The 15,676-nt window shown below is 47.8% G+C and overlaps 1 protein-coding gene across 1 annotated transcript; it reads right to left on the bottom strand.

The window, feature by feature from the left end:
* Positions 1-2,563: 2,563 nt before the first annotated feature.
* Positions 2,564-3,541, bottom strand: MC5R (melanocortin 5 receptor). Its single transcript, NM_001015542.1, has one exon. The coding sequence runs from the start codon at positions 3,539-3,541 to the stop codon at positions 2,564-2,566; it is 978 nt and encodes a 325-aa protein (NP_001015542.1).
* Positions 3,542-15,676: the final 12,135 nt, after the last annotated feature.

The raw sequence follows: 15,676 nt of genomic DNA, 5'->3' as shown, positions 1-15,676 counted from the left end.
GGCTGTGGGCTGGGATTCCAGGCTCATTTAGATATTTACTGAGTCTCTGCATTCCCGATACTTCTTCCAAGTGAAGACTCGTCAGAACACTTGGCTATTTCTGTACTACTATATCGAGATTACAAGACCTTTGAGCATTCCCTCAAGGACCTTTGTAGAGAAGGTCAGACCTTGTCTGCAGCCAGTATCCACCCAGAGCAGCGAGTCAGCCTGATGAGAGTGAGTCCTCAGCAGAGCCACAGGGCAAACCACGAGGGCTAAAGTGTGATCTGCCTATGGGATCGTGGCCGTGGTGACCTCAGTTAGCACTCTGAGAGTGCTGGCGGGCAGCAGGCTAAGTACACATTTGGTTAGCAACAACGACACAACAGCCGAGCACCGAAACCGCTGTGGCAACAGGGCCCCCGAGGCAAGGTGGGCAGCGAGAAGCCCGTGTTCCTGGAGCCGGGGATCCTGATGTGACCCACATAACTCAGACCCGTGGTTCCCAGCAAGTCATATGGAGCTCACTCATGCCCCTGGGTATACATGGGAATGTCAGCTAAAAGGACAGGATGCATTTGAAGGGTTAGTTGCCTCCTCAAACATCAACTGTCAACAGCCTGCTAATTTGCCCTTTCTAGAAGATTCATAGGTTTTATGCACTTTCCTACTTGAGCTGGTACCAGGACTCTGAGCTGCTGAGTGGGGGTCATGTCTATAGGTTGTGCTTGTGCGTGGCGCCCAGGGAGGTCTCCTGGTCAAGAGACCCTCACACTCACCACTCTGTGACCATAGTGGGCCACTGCTTGTTTACATATATTCCTTCACTGGGGGTAGTCTAGACGTGAATATCCACAACAAAAGAGAAGCTATTAACATCAAAGACAAGAGAATGGAATTCAGAGCCATAAGAACCAAGCCATTCAGATGAGAGCCCTGGGACACAGAGGTTAGAGCCATGCCCAAGGCCCACATCTGCTCCGTGGCCAGGCAGGCCTCCTGGCTTCCAGACCACTGCTTTGACAGCCCTCTGCATCCTCTCCTAGCACCACCCATCTGCAACCTTCCTTTAAAATAAATAGACAATCTCTAGGGTGCTTTCCTGGAGAAGGAAATAGCAACCCACTCCAGTATTCTTGCCTGGAGAATCCCAGGGACGGAGGAGCCTAGTGGGCTGCCGTCTATGGGGTCGCACAGAGTCGGACACGACTGAAGTGACTTAGCAGCAGCAGGGTGCTTTCCGAGTTTCAAGTGTTCTCGCGCTTTTTCATGCCTGCCCTGTGGGGTCAGCACAGATGCGACCTGAAATGAGATGATTAAGGTGACACTGCCCATTAATGGCACCCCACTCCAGTACTCTTGCCTGGAAAATCCCATGGACGGAGGAGCCTGGTAGGCTGCAGTCCATGGGGTCGTGAAGAGTCGGACACACTGAGCAACTTCACTTTCACTTTTCACTTTCATGCATTGGAGGAGGAAATGACAACCCACTCCAGTGTTCTTGCCTGGAGAATCCCATGGACAGAGGAGCCTGGTGGGCTGCCGTCTATGGGGTCGCACAGAGTCAGACACAACTGAAGCGACTTAGCAGCAGCAGCAGCAGCCCATTAGGGGCAGAGTTAGGACTGAACTCCACTTTCCTAGTCCATTCTGCACTGGAAAAGATTTGACTTAGCGGGGCTAGCGCTGGGCACCTGGACTTCTGGAGTCACGCTGCAAACTGCAGACTGTACAGGGACAGGGCTTCAGACTCCAAGACAGACCCCGTCAGAGAAGGTCAAAGATAGCTTGACTGTGGGGTGTGTTCATGGCAGGTACCTCGGGGCCCCGCATGCCCCCAAAACACTCATTTGGAAACTCTGGACCGAGTCAGAATAAGACAGTAAGAAAGAGTCACAAAGATGTTCATGCCATGTAAGGGAAAGTTTGTGGCAAGAGGTTTTCTGTCTGGATTAGTGCAAAAACATGATTGACAGAAATATAATTAAAGAAATGTCATCCCTGTACAATCATGGACACAAGCCACGAAACCAGGAGTTCAGGAAAGGAGAGCTATGGAAAATTCCCACAGCAATTAGACAGAAAATTTCAAATGGAAAGAATCTAATCGCTCTACTCTGCCCCAAAAAGCATGCCGAACTCCCAGGGGCATCACAAAAAGTTAGGGAACTGCTTCTGGGACAGAAAGTGATCACGGACCGTAGTGTGTTCACAGCTTTTCTCCCAGGTCCAGCCATGCTCATCATTCTTAGACTTGCTCATGGAGTGTCACCTTCCCTGAGGACACACTCAGAAGATGGAGGGTGCCGGGGACCCCAGAAGTGGGTGGGAACGGCAGAAAGTGCAGGAGGAAAGCAGGCTGTAAGAAACTGTCACGGGCATTCTCAAGGCAGAGAAGTGGCACGTGCACCTTTGACCCAACGACTGCCGATCAGGGAAAAGCTGCCTCTTAGACACAGATTTGAGGTGGAGAAAAGATGAAGGGAACGCATGGTATAATTTCCAGTTCCGACTGTTCCTAACCCACCTTGGCATAAGGGCGATGAAGGAGAGAAGAGCTGCAGAGAGAAGGACTTTTAGTTCAGTACCTGCTCGGGAACCTACAGGGTGTTCTGAAGCTCTGAAAACAAACAATCTCCTTAAAGGTCTTCCGCATCTCTTGGCTGCGGAAGGCGTATATCAGAGGGTCAATCACAGAGTTACACATGATGAGGATGAGGTACATGTTGAAGTGAGACATGAAGCAAGAGCAGTAGAGGTTGTGAGGACACGAAATCATCAGGATGAGGTGGAGGAAGAAGGGGGCCCAACACACGATGAAGACGCCCAGCAGCATGGCCAGGGTGATGGCGCCCTTCACGCCAGTCCTCTGCCGCACGGAACTGTGCCCAGGCAGGGTGGCGATGCGCCGGATGTGGGTTCGAGCCAGGAGGAACATGTGGGTGTACAGAGACGCCATGAGGAGCAGCATGGTGAGGAACATGGCGATGAGGCAGATGACCACATATGTGGACTCGTAGTACACAATGAAGACCGTGCCGCAGCTGGCGCAGAAGGCCCAGATGCCACCGATGATGGCCCCCGAGCGCCGGCCCGTCATGATGCGCTGGTAGCGCAGGGCGCAGAAGATGGTGACATAGCGGTCCACAGCGATGGCCAGCAGGCTGCACATGGAGGCCACCACGGAGATGCAGATCATGGAGTCGAACACGTTGTCCAGGTGCCGCACGGAGGCATCGGCCATCACCAGGTGCTTGTTGGTGAGCAGGTAGATGGTGATGGTCTCCCAGGAGTTGGACAAGCTCACCAACATGTCGGCCACTGCCAAACTGCCCACGAAGAAGTACATGGGGGTGTGCAGGTTCCGGTTCCTCACGATGGCCCCGATGACTAGGATGTTCTCCAGCAGGCTGATGAGGCCCAGGGCCAGGAACACCTCCACTGCAATGCCCATGTCCTCACATAGTGAGGATGCATTCTGGACACTCAGTCCTGAGAGGTTGCCATCCGTGGTGTTCAGCCCAAGATCCAAGAAGTGCAGGTGGAATGAGGAGTTCATCGCTCCTCTTCTGAGCAGCAGATCACTGTAAAACAGGTTTTAATTCGTGATCCAGAGGGGTTAACAGTCTATAGAAGTACATGCATGTGGAGAGCAACCACACCATGAGCAACGTGCCCTGTGTGCCTGCGTCCTGGATCCCGGATCCTGGAATAGCGTCCCTCTAATGTGAAGCCCCCTCTGCCCTTCTCTCCTCCTTCCACAGCCCTCCTAGCAGAGTCATCAGACACCTTAGCATGCACAAGACACTTTGAGTCTTGTTCTTGTCATCTTGGTGCCCATGCTTACTCTCAAAAGTGCCACAGCTCACAACTTGCAGAACCTCTCCAGTCTCCTGGTTCCACACACACGGTGACTGCCCCACATTTCCTGAGTGGACTCTGAGTCCAGAAGGACCTGCAGGTCTCAAGAGAGTCAGACAGGTAACTCCTATTCATCCTGAAGCCCCGAGGATTCTTCCCTACAGTTGTCACTAAGGTTGTAACCAAGGTGATCAATTAACTTGAATATAATCACAAATAAAAGTTACCGTCTTCAGTTCATAAGTTTAGGTTTCATACACACACTAAAATTGAAGCCCTGAATTAAAATCTCCCTAACTTCTGTGTTTGAAAGTCCATGGAGTCAGATTAACAGACAGTTGTATAAGTTCCACAGAAACGAAGTACAAAGAAATGAGGCATTTAGATTTACCAAGAACTAGAGCAAGATACTTTCCTCCTCTGTTGCCCGATTCCTCTCCCGTGATTTATATTCAAAACTCTCTTTGCCCTCAAACTCAGAGCATATCTAGGGAGAGAGTCACAATTTCTGTCATCACCTCCATTGTCAAGAGTCACTATGTGTTATTTGTCTAGTTCAGTTTCAGGGATAACAGCCACCACACTGACGTTTGAGTCCCCAGCCAGCTCTTCTCCACACGCAGGTAAGGCACGGTTTGCATCCATTCAAGCCAATTTGAAGCGAATAGAAAGCGCAGCTATTTACCCGTTTCCCTTGTCTCCCTGGCAGGGCTCCTCTTGCACAGCAGCCGTGAGGCTGCACTCGGGACCAGGGCTCGGCCTGGGCACCAGGGGGAAGTGCCATCCCCGCAGGATGAGGTCTGGGTGGCAGAGGCACTGCAGCCTCCCTGCGGCTCATCCTTTATGCAGCTTCGCAGGACCGCCTCCTGCCCGCCGCCGCCCCTTCTGTCCCTGCTCTCCAGTCGCGGCCTAAGGTACCACCTAGTGGTCAGAGCAGGGCCCTTCCTCTCCTGGCCGACACCTGCACCTTCTGTTTGTGGAAAATCCTTCCCCCAAAGTGTGTTCAAATGTATTCTCCAGCAGGTTGTTCTTTTTGACTCTGCTTGTCTCTTCCTCTTTGAACTATGGAAATACTATGGGATCCTGTGACAGCCTAGGACACCAGTCACTGGTCCCCTGATGGCTGTTCTCTGGAACTGACCGTGGCGACCCTCAGCTGTGAGCCTGATCCACCCCTTGTGGGACCAAGATTAGCCCTCCTGTGAGGACTCTGACAGGTCAGGTCCAAGACAACAAATGTAATTTTGTTGTTGTTCAGTCACCAAGTTGTGTCTGACTCTTCACGACCCCATGGACTGCAGCACACCAGGCTTCCCTATTCCTCACCATATCCTGCTGCTGCTGCTGCTGCTAAGTCACTTCAGTCGTGTCCAACTCTGTGCAACCCCATAGACGGCAGCCCACCAGGCTCCCCCGTCCCTGGGATTCTCCAGGCAAGAACACTGGAGTGGGTTGCCATTTCCTTCTCCAGTGCACGAAAGTGTAAAGTGAAAATGAAGTCGTTCAGTCGTGTCCGACTCTTCGAGACCCATGGACTGCAGCCTACCAGGCTCCTCCGTCCATGAGATTTCCCAGGCAAGAGTACTGGAGTGGGGTGCCATTGCCTTCTCCATATCCTGAAGTTTGCCCAAGTTCATGTCCATTGCATTAGTGACGCCATCCAACCATCTCATCCTCTTTGATACTAAGTAAAAAGGGAAAAGTGACTTTCCTTTTGCCAAACATCCTGGACTTGGGCAAGAACTTCTGGATCTCCAATTTCTCTGGGACTTAGAACACTAACCTGCAGTCCTGCTGGACCAGGCCTGGTAGAAATAGCCGGGGCTGCTTTGCTGTCAGAGATATGACCAGACGGCCTTTCCAACCAAGTCGTTGGAACCAACACACTGGTGTCCTGCGGCTGTGCCAAGGGTTGCAGGATGGAATGGTAAGAGTGGAGCCGTGTACATACAAAGGGACGATTGACAGAAAATGGATGATTCAAGCCTCCCTTACTTGTTTCTCATGCTCCATCGCTTGGGCTCTACAGAAGATTTTGGCTTCCCAGTAAAGTGGTAAAAGTGGAGACTTCTGTTAAAGATCATTAACCATCCAGATGACACAGCACAGCTGCCATAGATGCAGCCCTCCCAGCTTGCGTGCTGGTGACTTTGTGTGTGCTGTACATGAATTGGCTTCCCCCATGTCTCAGGGGGTAAAGAATCTGCCGGCAATGCAGGAGACACAGGAGATGTGGGTTTGATCCCTGGGTTGGGAAGATGCCCTGGAGAAGGAAATGACAACCCACTCCAGTATTCTTGGCTGGAAAATCCCATGGACAGAGGAGCCTGGAGGGCTACAGTCCATGGGGTCACAATGTGTCAGACACAACTGAGTGAATAACACATATACATGAGTTACCTTCATCATAACAGGAGCTTTAGGAAGTGGGTCCTCCCATCACCCCATTTCACAAAGCAGCAAACCCAAGGTCCCAGTGCTGGAAAGGAGCACAGTTGGGGCTTAAATTGACGGCACGAAAATGCCACCAGAGGGGCCCTTGTAGTCATGGGGCTCACTCCACACCAGCCCCGGTGGTCACTGGTTTCCTACTGTTTTGGTGCTGCTAAATTTGGTGTGCAGCATTCTTGTTTTGTTCTGTCTTTATCAGGTTTCGGTATTCAGGTTACCCTGGCTTGGTTAAGTAAACTGGGGACAGATTTCAATTATTTCCTATTCTGAGCCAGTTTGAATGAGGTGGGATTTATCATTTTCTTGCAGGAGAGAGATCCCGTCAATGCCAACAGGGCTGAGAGAATGTAGACTAAGCTCTTGCCTCCTGGCTCCTCCCTCATAACAGCATACACACCACACACAAGGCACCCCGAGAGCACCAACTGCACTGGGGGGCCCCTCCTCTGTGAAGCATCCTGTGTCTTTCTGTTTTGTTGCCCAAGCAGGGACAATGCGACAACCATCGATTCAAAGGCACAGGGGAGACACTTGGGCAGTCCATGAGGCCCAAGGGTGGGCTGGATGCCCTGCAGCACAGCTGGTTCCCAGATGCCGACTTGGGGGGTTTACTCCACAGGGTCCATCAGGAAGCACCTGGGCTCAGAACCTGGGGGGATGGGAGGGGAGCGGTGGGGCAACTGGGCTACAGAGCGGGCCCACAGCTCAGTCAACCCTACTCAGAGCTCTGAGAGGTGAGTGAGACAGCCTCTCTGCTCTGCCTGGAGGGGTCACCAGAAGCCTTCTCCAGCCCTGGAGAGGTGTGAGGTCTTGCAGGCACAACGGAGGGAATGACACGGCACAGGCTGTTGACCACCCCTGCAGCTGGGTGGCATGGCCTCCCCTGAAGGGGTCTGGGCAGCACGCGTCCATGTTCATGGCTCACAGCATCAGTCTGCTTCCCCAGCTTTACTGAAATATTATTGTCACATGACTTATGTAAACTTAAAGCATACAAGGTGATGATTTGATACATGTAGATATTGCAAAATGATGACCATAGTAAAGTATTAACATATCCATCAAGTCGTTTAATTACCTTTTGATAACACTGAAGATCTTACTCTCTTAACAACTTTCAAGTATACAGTACAGTGTTGTTAACGACAGTCACCAGAACTTATTCTTCTTACATCTAGAGGTTTGTACTCTGATCAGCATCCCTATTTCCCCCACCCCCTTCTCTTGGAAACCACCAACTGATGCTACTTCTATGACTTTGGCTTTACTAGCTCCCCCTTATCAGTGAGATCATGTAGCATTTTTCTTTCTCTGACTTATTTTATTTAGTATAATACCCTCCAAGTCCATCCATGTTGTCACAAAAGGCAAAATCTCATTATTACGGCTGAATATTATTCCGCTGTGTGAGGAATATTTTTCTTTCTCCATTTATCTGTCAATGAACACAGGTTGTTTCCACGTCTTTGCTATTGTGGGTGATGCTGCACTGAACATGGGGGTGCGGATGTCTCTATGTGACACTGATTTCATCTCTTTTGGATAAATATCCAGGAGCTGTTGTTCAATTGCTAAGTTGTGTCTGATTCTTTATGACTGCATGGACTGCAGCATGTCAGGCTTCCTGTTCTTCATTGTCTCTAAGTTTGCTCAGATTCCTGTCCATCCATCTAATGATGCCATCCAACCATCTCATCCTCTGTTGCCCCCTTCTCCTCATGCCTTCAATCTTTCCCAGCATGAGGGTCTTTTCCAATGAGTTGGCTCTTGGCATCAGGTGGCCAAAGTATTGGAGCTTCAGCTTCAGCAACAGTCCTTCCAGTGAATATTCAGGGTTGATTTCCTTTAGGATTGACTGATTTGATATCCTTGCAGTCCAATGGACTCTCAGGAGGCTTCTCCAGCACCACAGTTTGAAAGCTGGATTGTATGGTAGCTCTATTTTTTAATATTTTGAGGAATCTCCATTGTTTTCCCCAGTGGCTACATCAATTTATATTCCCACCAAGCGTGAACAAAGGGTTCCTTTTCTCCACATTCTTGCCAGCATTTATCTCCTGTCTTTTTGATGACAGTCATCCTAACAGGTGTGAAGGGATAGCTCATTGTGGGTTTGATTTTCAGCAAACTCTTCTACATGCCATCTCTGTGCTGAGGCTCCCTAGATGCCATTGTGAGTCCAACCACAGAGGCAAAGCTTACCTGGGTGAGACACAGGAGAGAGCATCATGTATTCACAGAAGTTGGGTTACAGATTTTTTTTTTTAACTCCAAGGTGTGTAAAACATTTTCATATATCAACTCATCTGACCCTCCCAGCAGCCCTGGGAAACAGTTTCTGTGTCACCTTCTCTGCAGATGTGGACTCGGAGGCTCTGAGAAGCTGAGTGGATTTTCTGGCACTGCTGGGCTGAGAAATGATGCCACCAGCTGTTAAGCCCAGATCTTGCTCCGAAGTCCAGGTTTATAAATACACACAAGCCCTGTACACTAGGTATGAGCACTAGACAGTGGAGTTCTAGTAAAGTAAGTAAAAAAGTAAAGTAAAAAGTAGCTCAGTTGTGTCCAAGTCTTTGCGACCCCGTGGACCGTAGCCTACCAGGCTCCTCCGTCCATGGGATTCTCCAAGCAAGGATACTGGAGTGGGTTGCCATTTCTTCTCCTAAGGAAGCAAGCACCAAATCTCCTATGAACATTTGTTGAGAGCCTACAATGCCTGTGACTGGTCCACAGGTCTAGAATCTCAGCAAATCCTCCAGCAACATGTGAAGTCAAAATCTTTAGCACTGTCTTCCATACAAGAAAACCGAGGCTCAAAGGAGACTGTGACACAGCTATTGATGAAAGCAGGACCTGAATCCAGGCTTTTCACCACATCTGTGCTTCATACAGAGTCTGGTGTCTTCTTGTGACTCAGTCACATGCCACAGGTGGAAACTCGGGTGGGACAGGACTGAAGAGGCCATGGGAGAGCAGCAGGGAGAACGTGAAGCCAAGGGGTGGAGGAACGCACTGAGGGCAGGGGGCAGGGCCCAGCCATGGGGCCAGAGGGGCCCTTGGTTGGGGTGCTAGCTGCTACTTGAGGGGTGATTCCCAGCCCCAGGGCCAGCATGGGGGAGGGAGGGCCAGTCACGACATGTCCTGTGGTTGGCTGGAAGGTTTGGGCCTCGTTCTAAGAGCAGAAGGAAGGCCTACAGGGTTTCAAGCAGCAGATGGAAGCAGCCGCAGTGAGGAGTGAAACAGGATCAGGAGGGGAGACAGCTGAGTCGACAGCAGTGAATCATGGTGAGACGTTTAGATCCCTGGGCGGAATTTATCACCCAGGATCCTGCGATCTAGTTAATTCATGCTCAGACCATGCTCCCCTGAATATCAAGCCTCAAAACCAAGGCAGCCCTGAGCCAACAGCTTACAGAGCCCAGACACTTAAAATGCCACACCCACCCCTGTGTGTCCACAGGCAAGAAAGGGACAGCTTGGGGTTCAGGGATTCAACGTGGGGCTGGGCGGGGGGGAGGGGGCGGCGGTAATTTTATTTGTCAAGTTTGTTTGGGCTGCCAGGACAGGGTCTGTGGGTTCTCACATTCAGTGCGTGAGTCAAGGTTCTGTTAGTTCTTGGGAAGCTTATTTTTCAAATCCTATGCACTTTTCCTTTGAAAAGGACTCAGTAATCATCCTTTGATTCAGTATAAAGCTAAGAATCTTAGCAGAAATCTCAAGTAGACAGTCCTTTCCTTCTAGAAGTGTATAAAGCCTAATAAGCAGGTTGAACTCACTGTGTTCCTGTCAGAGGGCGTTAGTTACATCTCTCCAAGATTCTCGGCCTGGCACTTGGATGATTGTTGGGACATTAGCCACAAGCTCTAGGAGGAGCTATCTGCAGGTTTTCAGTCTTGCCTTCCTGTTCATGTAGTTGCCTCACCAGCTTTGTTCAGGAAGGGCTTCTTCACTGCCTGCTACTTCAGGCTTCACAATAGGACTGCTGTTTCATAAAACGAAATTTGGGGTTCCCTCTACCCCACATTCCTTCTTTTTCTCCTCCTGTGGCCACTGAACTCTTATTCATTCGTTTAGATCCAGGCATAGTATTGAAGTAGGAGGGCATGGCAACCCACTCCAGTACTGTTCCTGGAGAATTCCACTGACAGAGGAGCCTGGTAGGCTACATTCCATAGGGTCACACAGTCAGACATTACTGAAGTGACTAAGCAGCAGCTACCCCAAATTCCTCCCTTCTCTCCTCCTGTGGCCACTGAACTCCTATCCATCCTTTTAGATCCAGGCCAGCACCTCTTGCTGGGAACCTCTGGGACCAGGTGCTGTGCCCTCTGACCTGTGTGACATCTGTCTGACACCTTCCTGGTTGACTGTGAACTGCCTGGTGCAGGTCTCCCCTCTAGGCCGTGAGTACTTCAGAATCCTGCTCAATCACTAAGAAATGCATTCTTTAAATGTTTCATAGTAATCTCTGCCATTGTGTAAGTTCCTTCTCAGAAAAGTCATTTCAGAAAATGAGGTCTGACATCAGCTGCCAAATAACAAAAAATTCTCCTGTTTATAATCTGGATGCTGAAGACACTATGCTGACATTTCTTTCTTATCCCCTTTCTAAACCTGAAGAAATTTAGTTTAGGATGTAGGGAGGGAAATGAAAAAATTTTATATATAAACAAACAGTCCTTAGAAATAGGATATGATGAGGTCACAGGGTAGGGAGTCTAATCAAGTGGAGGAGTTGAAGACTTATCATTCAAGGAACTTAGGATCTACAACAGCATTTCTAAAGAGCGGTCTACAAACCATCAGCATCAGATTTACTGTGGAGCTTCTTATGGACAGTTTGCAGGCACCTCAATCAGAACTTCTGGGAGGATTTTGTGGTTTTAATTAGCTTCTAGCTTTGCTGCTGCTGCTGCTAAGTCGCTTCAGTCGTGTCCGACTCTGTGTGACCCCAGAGACAGCAGCCCACCAGGCTCCCCCGTCCCTGGGATTCTATAGGCAAGAATACTGGAGTGGGTTGCCACTTCCTTCTCCAATGTATGAAAGTGAAAAGTGAAAGTAAAGTCGCTCGGTCGTGTCCGACCCTCAGGGACCCCATGGACTGCAGCCTTCCAGGCTCCTCCATCCATGGGATTTTCCAGACAAGAGTACTGGAGTGGGGTGCCATTGCCTTCTCCAGCTTCTAGCCTTAGGCTCAGTCAAATTTGGGGATAACTGCATTGAATGCATGTTATTTGCCAGGCACACAATGTGTGTGTCCTTATGTGTAGTATCTATAAGACAGGTGTTACCCCATTTTACAGGTGTGGAAGCTGAGGTTCAGTATTATCCACTCATAGGCCAAGGTCACACAATTAGGAGGTGGTGGCACTAGAGTTCTCGAAGTCTAACTCCAAAACTACTTATGGAAGAAACTCGGTTCTAATAAAGAAAAGGTAAATGGGATGAATTGAGATCTTCCTTTTCTCCTTCAAATGTTTTATGCTATTCTGAACAGTTTGTTTTCAAAGAATTTTGTGTTTCTAAGAAACAGCAGCAGTGACCTCTGTGTATGAATAGCTTCTAATTCATGTGAATGGGATTTAAAATGACAGCCCTTCTCCACTGAAATGAAGTGACTGAGCCTTTAGTGGAGTAAATGACCTTGAGATAAACAATTAAACAAGGAAGCATCTTGACATGAATTTCTATTTTCAGAAAATAGAGATGAAGTGGAAGAAAGAAGAAAAGCGTAATATTTAGCAAACGTCCCCTCACATTAAAATCTCTGCATCCTTGGAGTAGAGTATCCGTCTCATGGGTGATCTATAAAAGTACAGACATCTATGTCTTATCCTCTATTTCAAGATCTGCCCTTTCTCGGCAAATGGGAGTCCTGCCCACGGCCTGGTGCTGGGTTGTAGGAGGGGCCCAGGGCTGAGGAAGCCCCACCACGTCCCCTGGGAGTGTGAATCAGGCCCAGTGGGATTCTTCTGTGTTGCACACTGCAGACCCTGGGCCCCACAGGAGGCACCATTGCAGGGTGGAGGCTGCAGGAGTCTGGGCTGGAGGCTGGGGAGACAAGGGGTTAGGGTTAGGGCTTTCCTGGTAGCTCAGATGGTAAAGAATCTGCCTACAATGCAGATCTGGGTTTGGTCCCTGGGTCAGGAAGATCCCCTGGAGAAGAAAATGGCAACCCACTCCAGTATTCATGCCTGGAGAATCCCATGGACAGAGGAGTGGGCTGGGTACAGTTCATGGGGTCACTAAAAGTTGGTTACAACTGAAGTGACTTAATACAAGCATGCTAGGGGAGGTGCCCTTGAGGCAACTCAGGGGCTAGCCAACTCCTCTGAGCACCAGGGTCAGCCTGGAAATGTGGCGCCCATGCTTAGTTGCAGCTCATGAGCTCAGAAGCTGTGGCTCATGGGCTAAGTTGCTCGGTGGCATGTGGAATCTTCCTGGCCCGTGTACCCTGCATCAGCAGGCAGATTCTTATCCACTGTGCCACCAGGAAACTCCTATCCTGTTATTAAGACCATTATAAAGATATAAACTGATCAGTGAAACAGAAGAGTCCAAAAACAAATTCACACATATATGATCACCTATTACATAACAAAGGTGGAAAACTGGTGTCATAAGGATGGTTTTTCTCAATCAATGATGCCGGGTCAGCCAGAAATCTGAGAGAAAATTTATACCCTAAATCCTAATTTACACTATTAGCAAAAATCAACTCAGTAAGATTTCTGATTTAAAAGTGAAAGGTAAAACAAAAAAGACTAGATGAAAACACAGGACACCCTCACGATCTTGGAGTAGACAAAGATTTCTTAAACAAAAAATGCCAACTATAAAGAATATCAGTAAATTGTGTATTAAAACTCAGAGCTTTTCACTTGGAATATACAGGCTCTGTGATGGGGTTAATGGCGACCTCCAGGGCTCACTTTCCAAGGGGTATCTCCCAGGACTGCTTCTGCCAGTGGCACTGTCCCCATGTTGAGCCATTGATGATTCACACCCCTACATGAGACCCTCCAACACGGGCAGATCCATTCAGCCCCTGCCAGCTGCTGTATCAGGAGGTGGACACGTGCGAATCACATTGATGGGCCCTTGTGCACTTGGACTGCTGGTTACTTTGGTCAGGGGGAGGCACCAGCAGAAGTGCAAGCAGCATCCACAGGTGAGATCAAGGAATGTCATGGGGACTGTGAAGCTGGCCTGAGTGTACACTCCATGCAAGCAGTGATGTCTACCTTAATCTGTGCTGCATCTCCAGCCCCTTGCCTGTAACCTGGATAGTGAATGAATATACATAAAACAGACTTAAAAAATGAACAATTATGAAATGGATGAATAAAATGAAATACTACATGAGCTCTGAAAGTGGTGTTCAATATAAAGGCATATATCACAATTCAAAAACAAAAAAGAAGAGCTTTTTGCCAAATATATTCTCACAATACATTCAACAAATGACTTGTATCCAGACTATACAAAAAAGACAGTCCACCCAATAGAAAAATGGGCAAAACTTGAACAGACATTTCACAAGAGGACAAAGGCCAACAAGCATATGAAAAGTGCCCAGTCTCATTGAGTGTGCGGTTTGCATGATAGTCGCTCAGTTGTGTCCAATTCTTTGTGACTCCATGGACTGTAGCTTGCCAAGCTCCTCTGTCCATAAAGTTTTCCAGCCAAGAATATTGAAGTGGGTTGCCATTTCCTTCACCAGAGGATCTTCCCAACCCAGGGATCAAACACGGGTCTCCTGTATTGCAGGCAGATTCTTCACCATCTGAGCCACCAGGGAAGCTTATTAAAACAGACATTTTTAAGTATAAAGACAGGTCAACTTAAGAAAGTATCAGCAGATACATGCTTGACTTTATCTTATGATCTACAGACAATACATTAGAATATGTAATGAATCCATACACAATCTCATTAAGAAGCATTAAAGTGAAACCTAAAGCCAGTGACACACCGCTATGTGCCTGCCAGAAAAAAATGAAAAGACTGACACTACTGAGTGTTGGGGAAAAAGTGGGACAAGTGGAACTTAGAAAACCCACGGGGCAAGTCCAACAAAGCTGAGCACAGTGTCTGCACAGTGACCCCGCAATTCCACTCCGAGGCAAAGAGTACCCATGCCCCAAAGTTCACAGACTAGAACACCTGAAGCAATACTATTAACACGTTAATGACCAGAGACTTATTAATACGTCTTTTGTTACCCAAACGTTATTGACCCAGAACTTATCAGTAAGTTTTTAAGACAGTGATACAATTAACATCACCATGCAACGTTTCAGGGCTCAAAATTGATCAGGGGTTCATCATACAACTTATGATTGTCGTTATCATTCACATTTTGCTCCATCAGTTTTTTGTTTCAACCTTGTACTATAAATGCAAGTTTATTACCCGGAAAATTTTCAAAAATGACATGTGGCTAAATTTTCAGTGAAGAATTTTTTGGTGAATTTTATGCAGATACTTTGCTTGATTATTCAAGAGACATATACACTGGTGTCTCAGAAGATAACAGTTCTTCAGAATATAGTTCTGACTTACATGATGTGATCATTATACCAACAAAAAGACAAAAAACTTTAGTGATTGACTCTGATACAGAAAGTGGGGGAAAAAAAAAAAAAACAACTCACCATACTGGAGAAGGCTTTACAGGTATGTCAGGCTTAAATATTGAATGTAATAACCCATAAAGTGTTAGTCAAATAACAGAATTAATTTTTGGCCAGCCACAGGCATTATTAGTTTCTGCAAAAATCCCCCAGTCAATAATGAGTTAATAGTATTTCCAAACTGGGAATGAACCAAACATCCATTAGATAAATAACATGTGGTTTATTCATGTGACGGAATACTATGCAGTCATGAAAACCAACCATGTACAAATACATGCAACAGAAATCTACATAGTGTTGAGCAAATAAGCCAATACAAAGGAAAATATATTGTTTGATTCTATTCATAAAATGTCCCCAAACAGACAAAACTGTCCCATGCTCTTGGAAGTCCAGACAGTGGTTACCCATGGGAGGCAGCAACTAAAAGGGAGAAAGGAACTTCCACGGTGCTGGGAACATTGTTTGATATAGGTGCTGACTGTATGCATGTTTTCCATTTGTGGCTTGCCAGGCCAGCCTGGGAGAGTATTGCTGAGTGCCCCATACCTGTTTAGTAGTGCAGTGAGAAGCAAAAAACAAAGGAGAAAAGGAAAGATATAAGTATCTGAATGCAGAGTTTCAAAGAATATCAAGAAGAGATAAGAAAGCCTTCCTCAGCAATCAATGCAAATAAATAGAGGAAAACAACAGAATGGGAGAGACTAGAGATCTCTTCAACAAAACTAGAGATACCAAGGGAA

The sequence above is a fragment of the Bos taurus genome, chromosome 24, assembly GCF_002263795.3.
Source record: "Bos taurus isolate L1 Dominette 01449 registration number 42190680 breed Hereford chromosome 24, ARS-UCD2.0, whole genome shotgun sequence".
NCBI lineage: Eukaryota > Metazoa > Chordata > Mammalia > Artiodactyla > Bovidae > Bos > Bos taurus.
The sequence above is the reverse complement of the archived record's forward strand: the minus strand, read 5'-3'. Positions and strand labels throughout refer to the sequence as shown.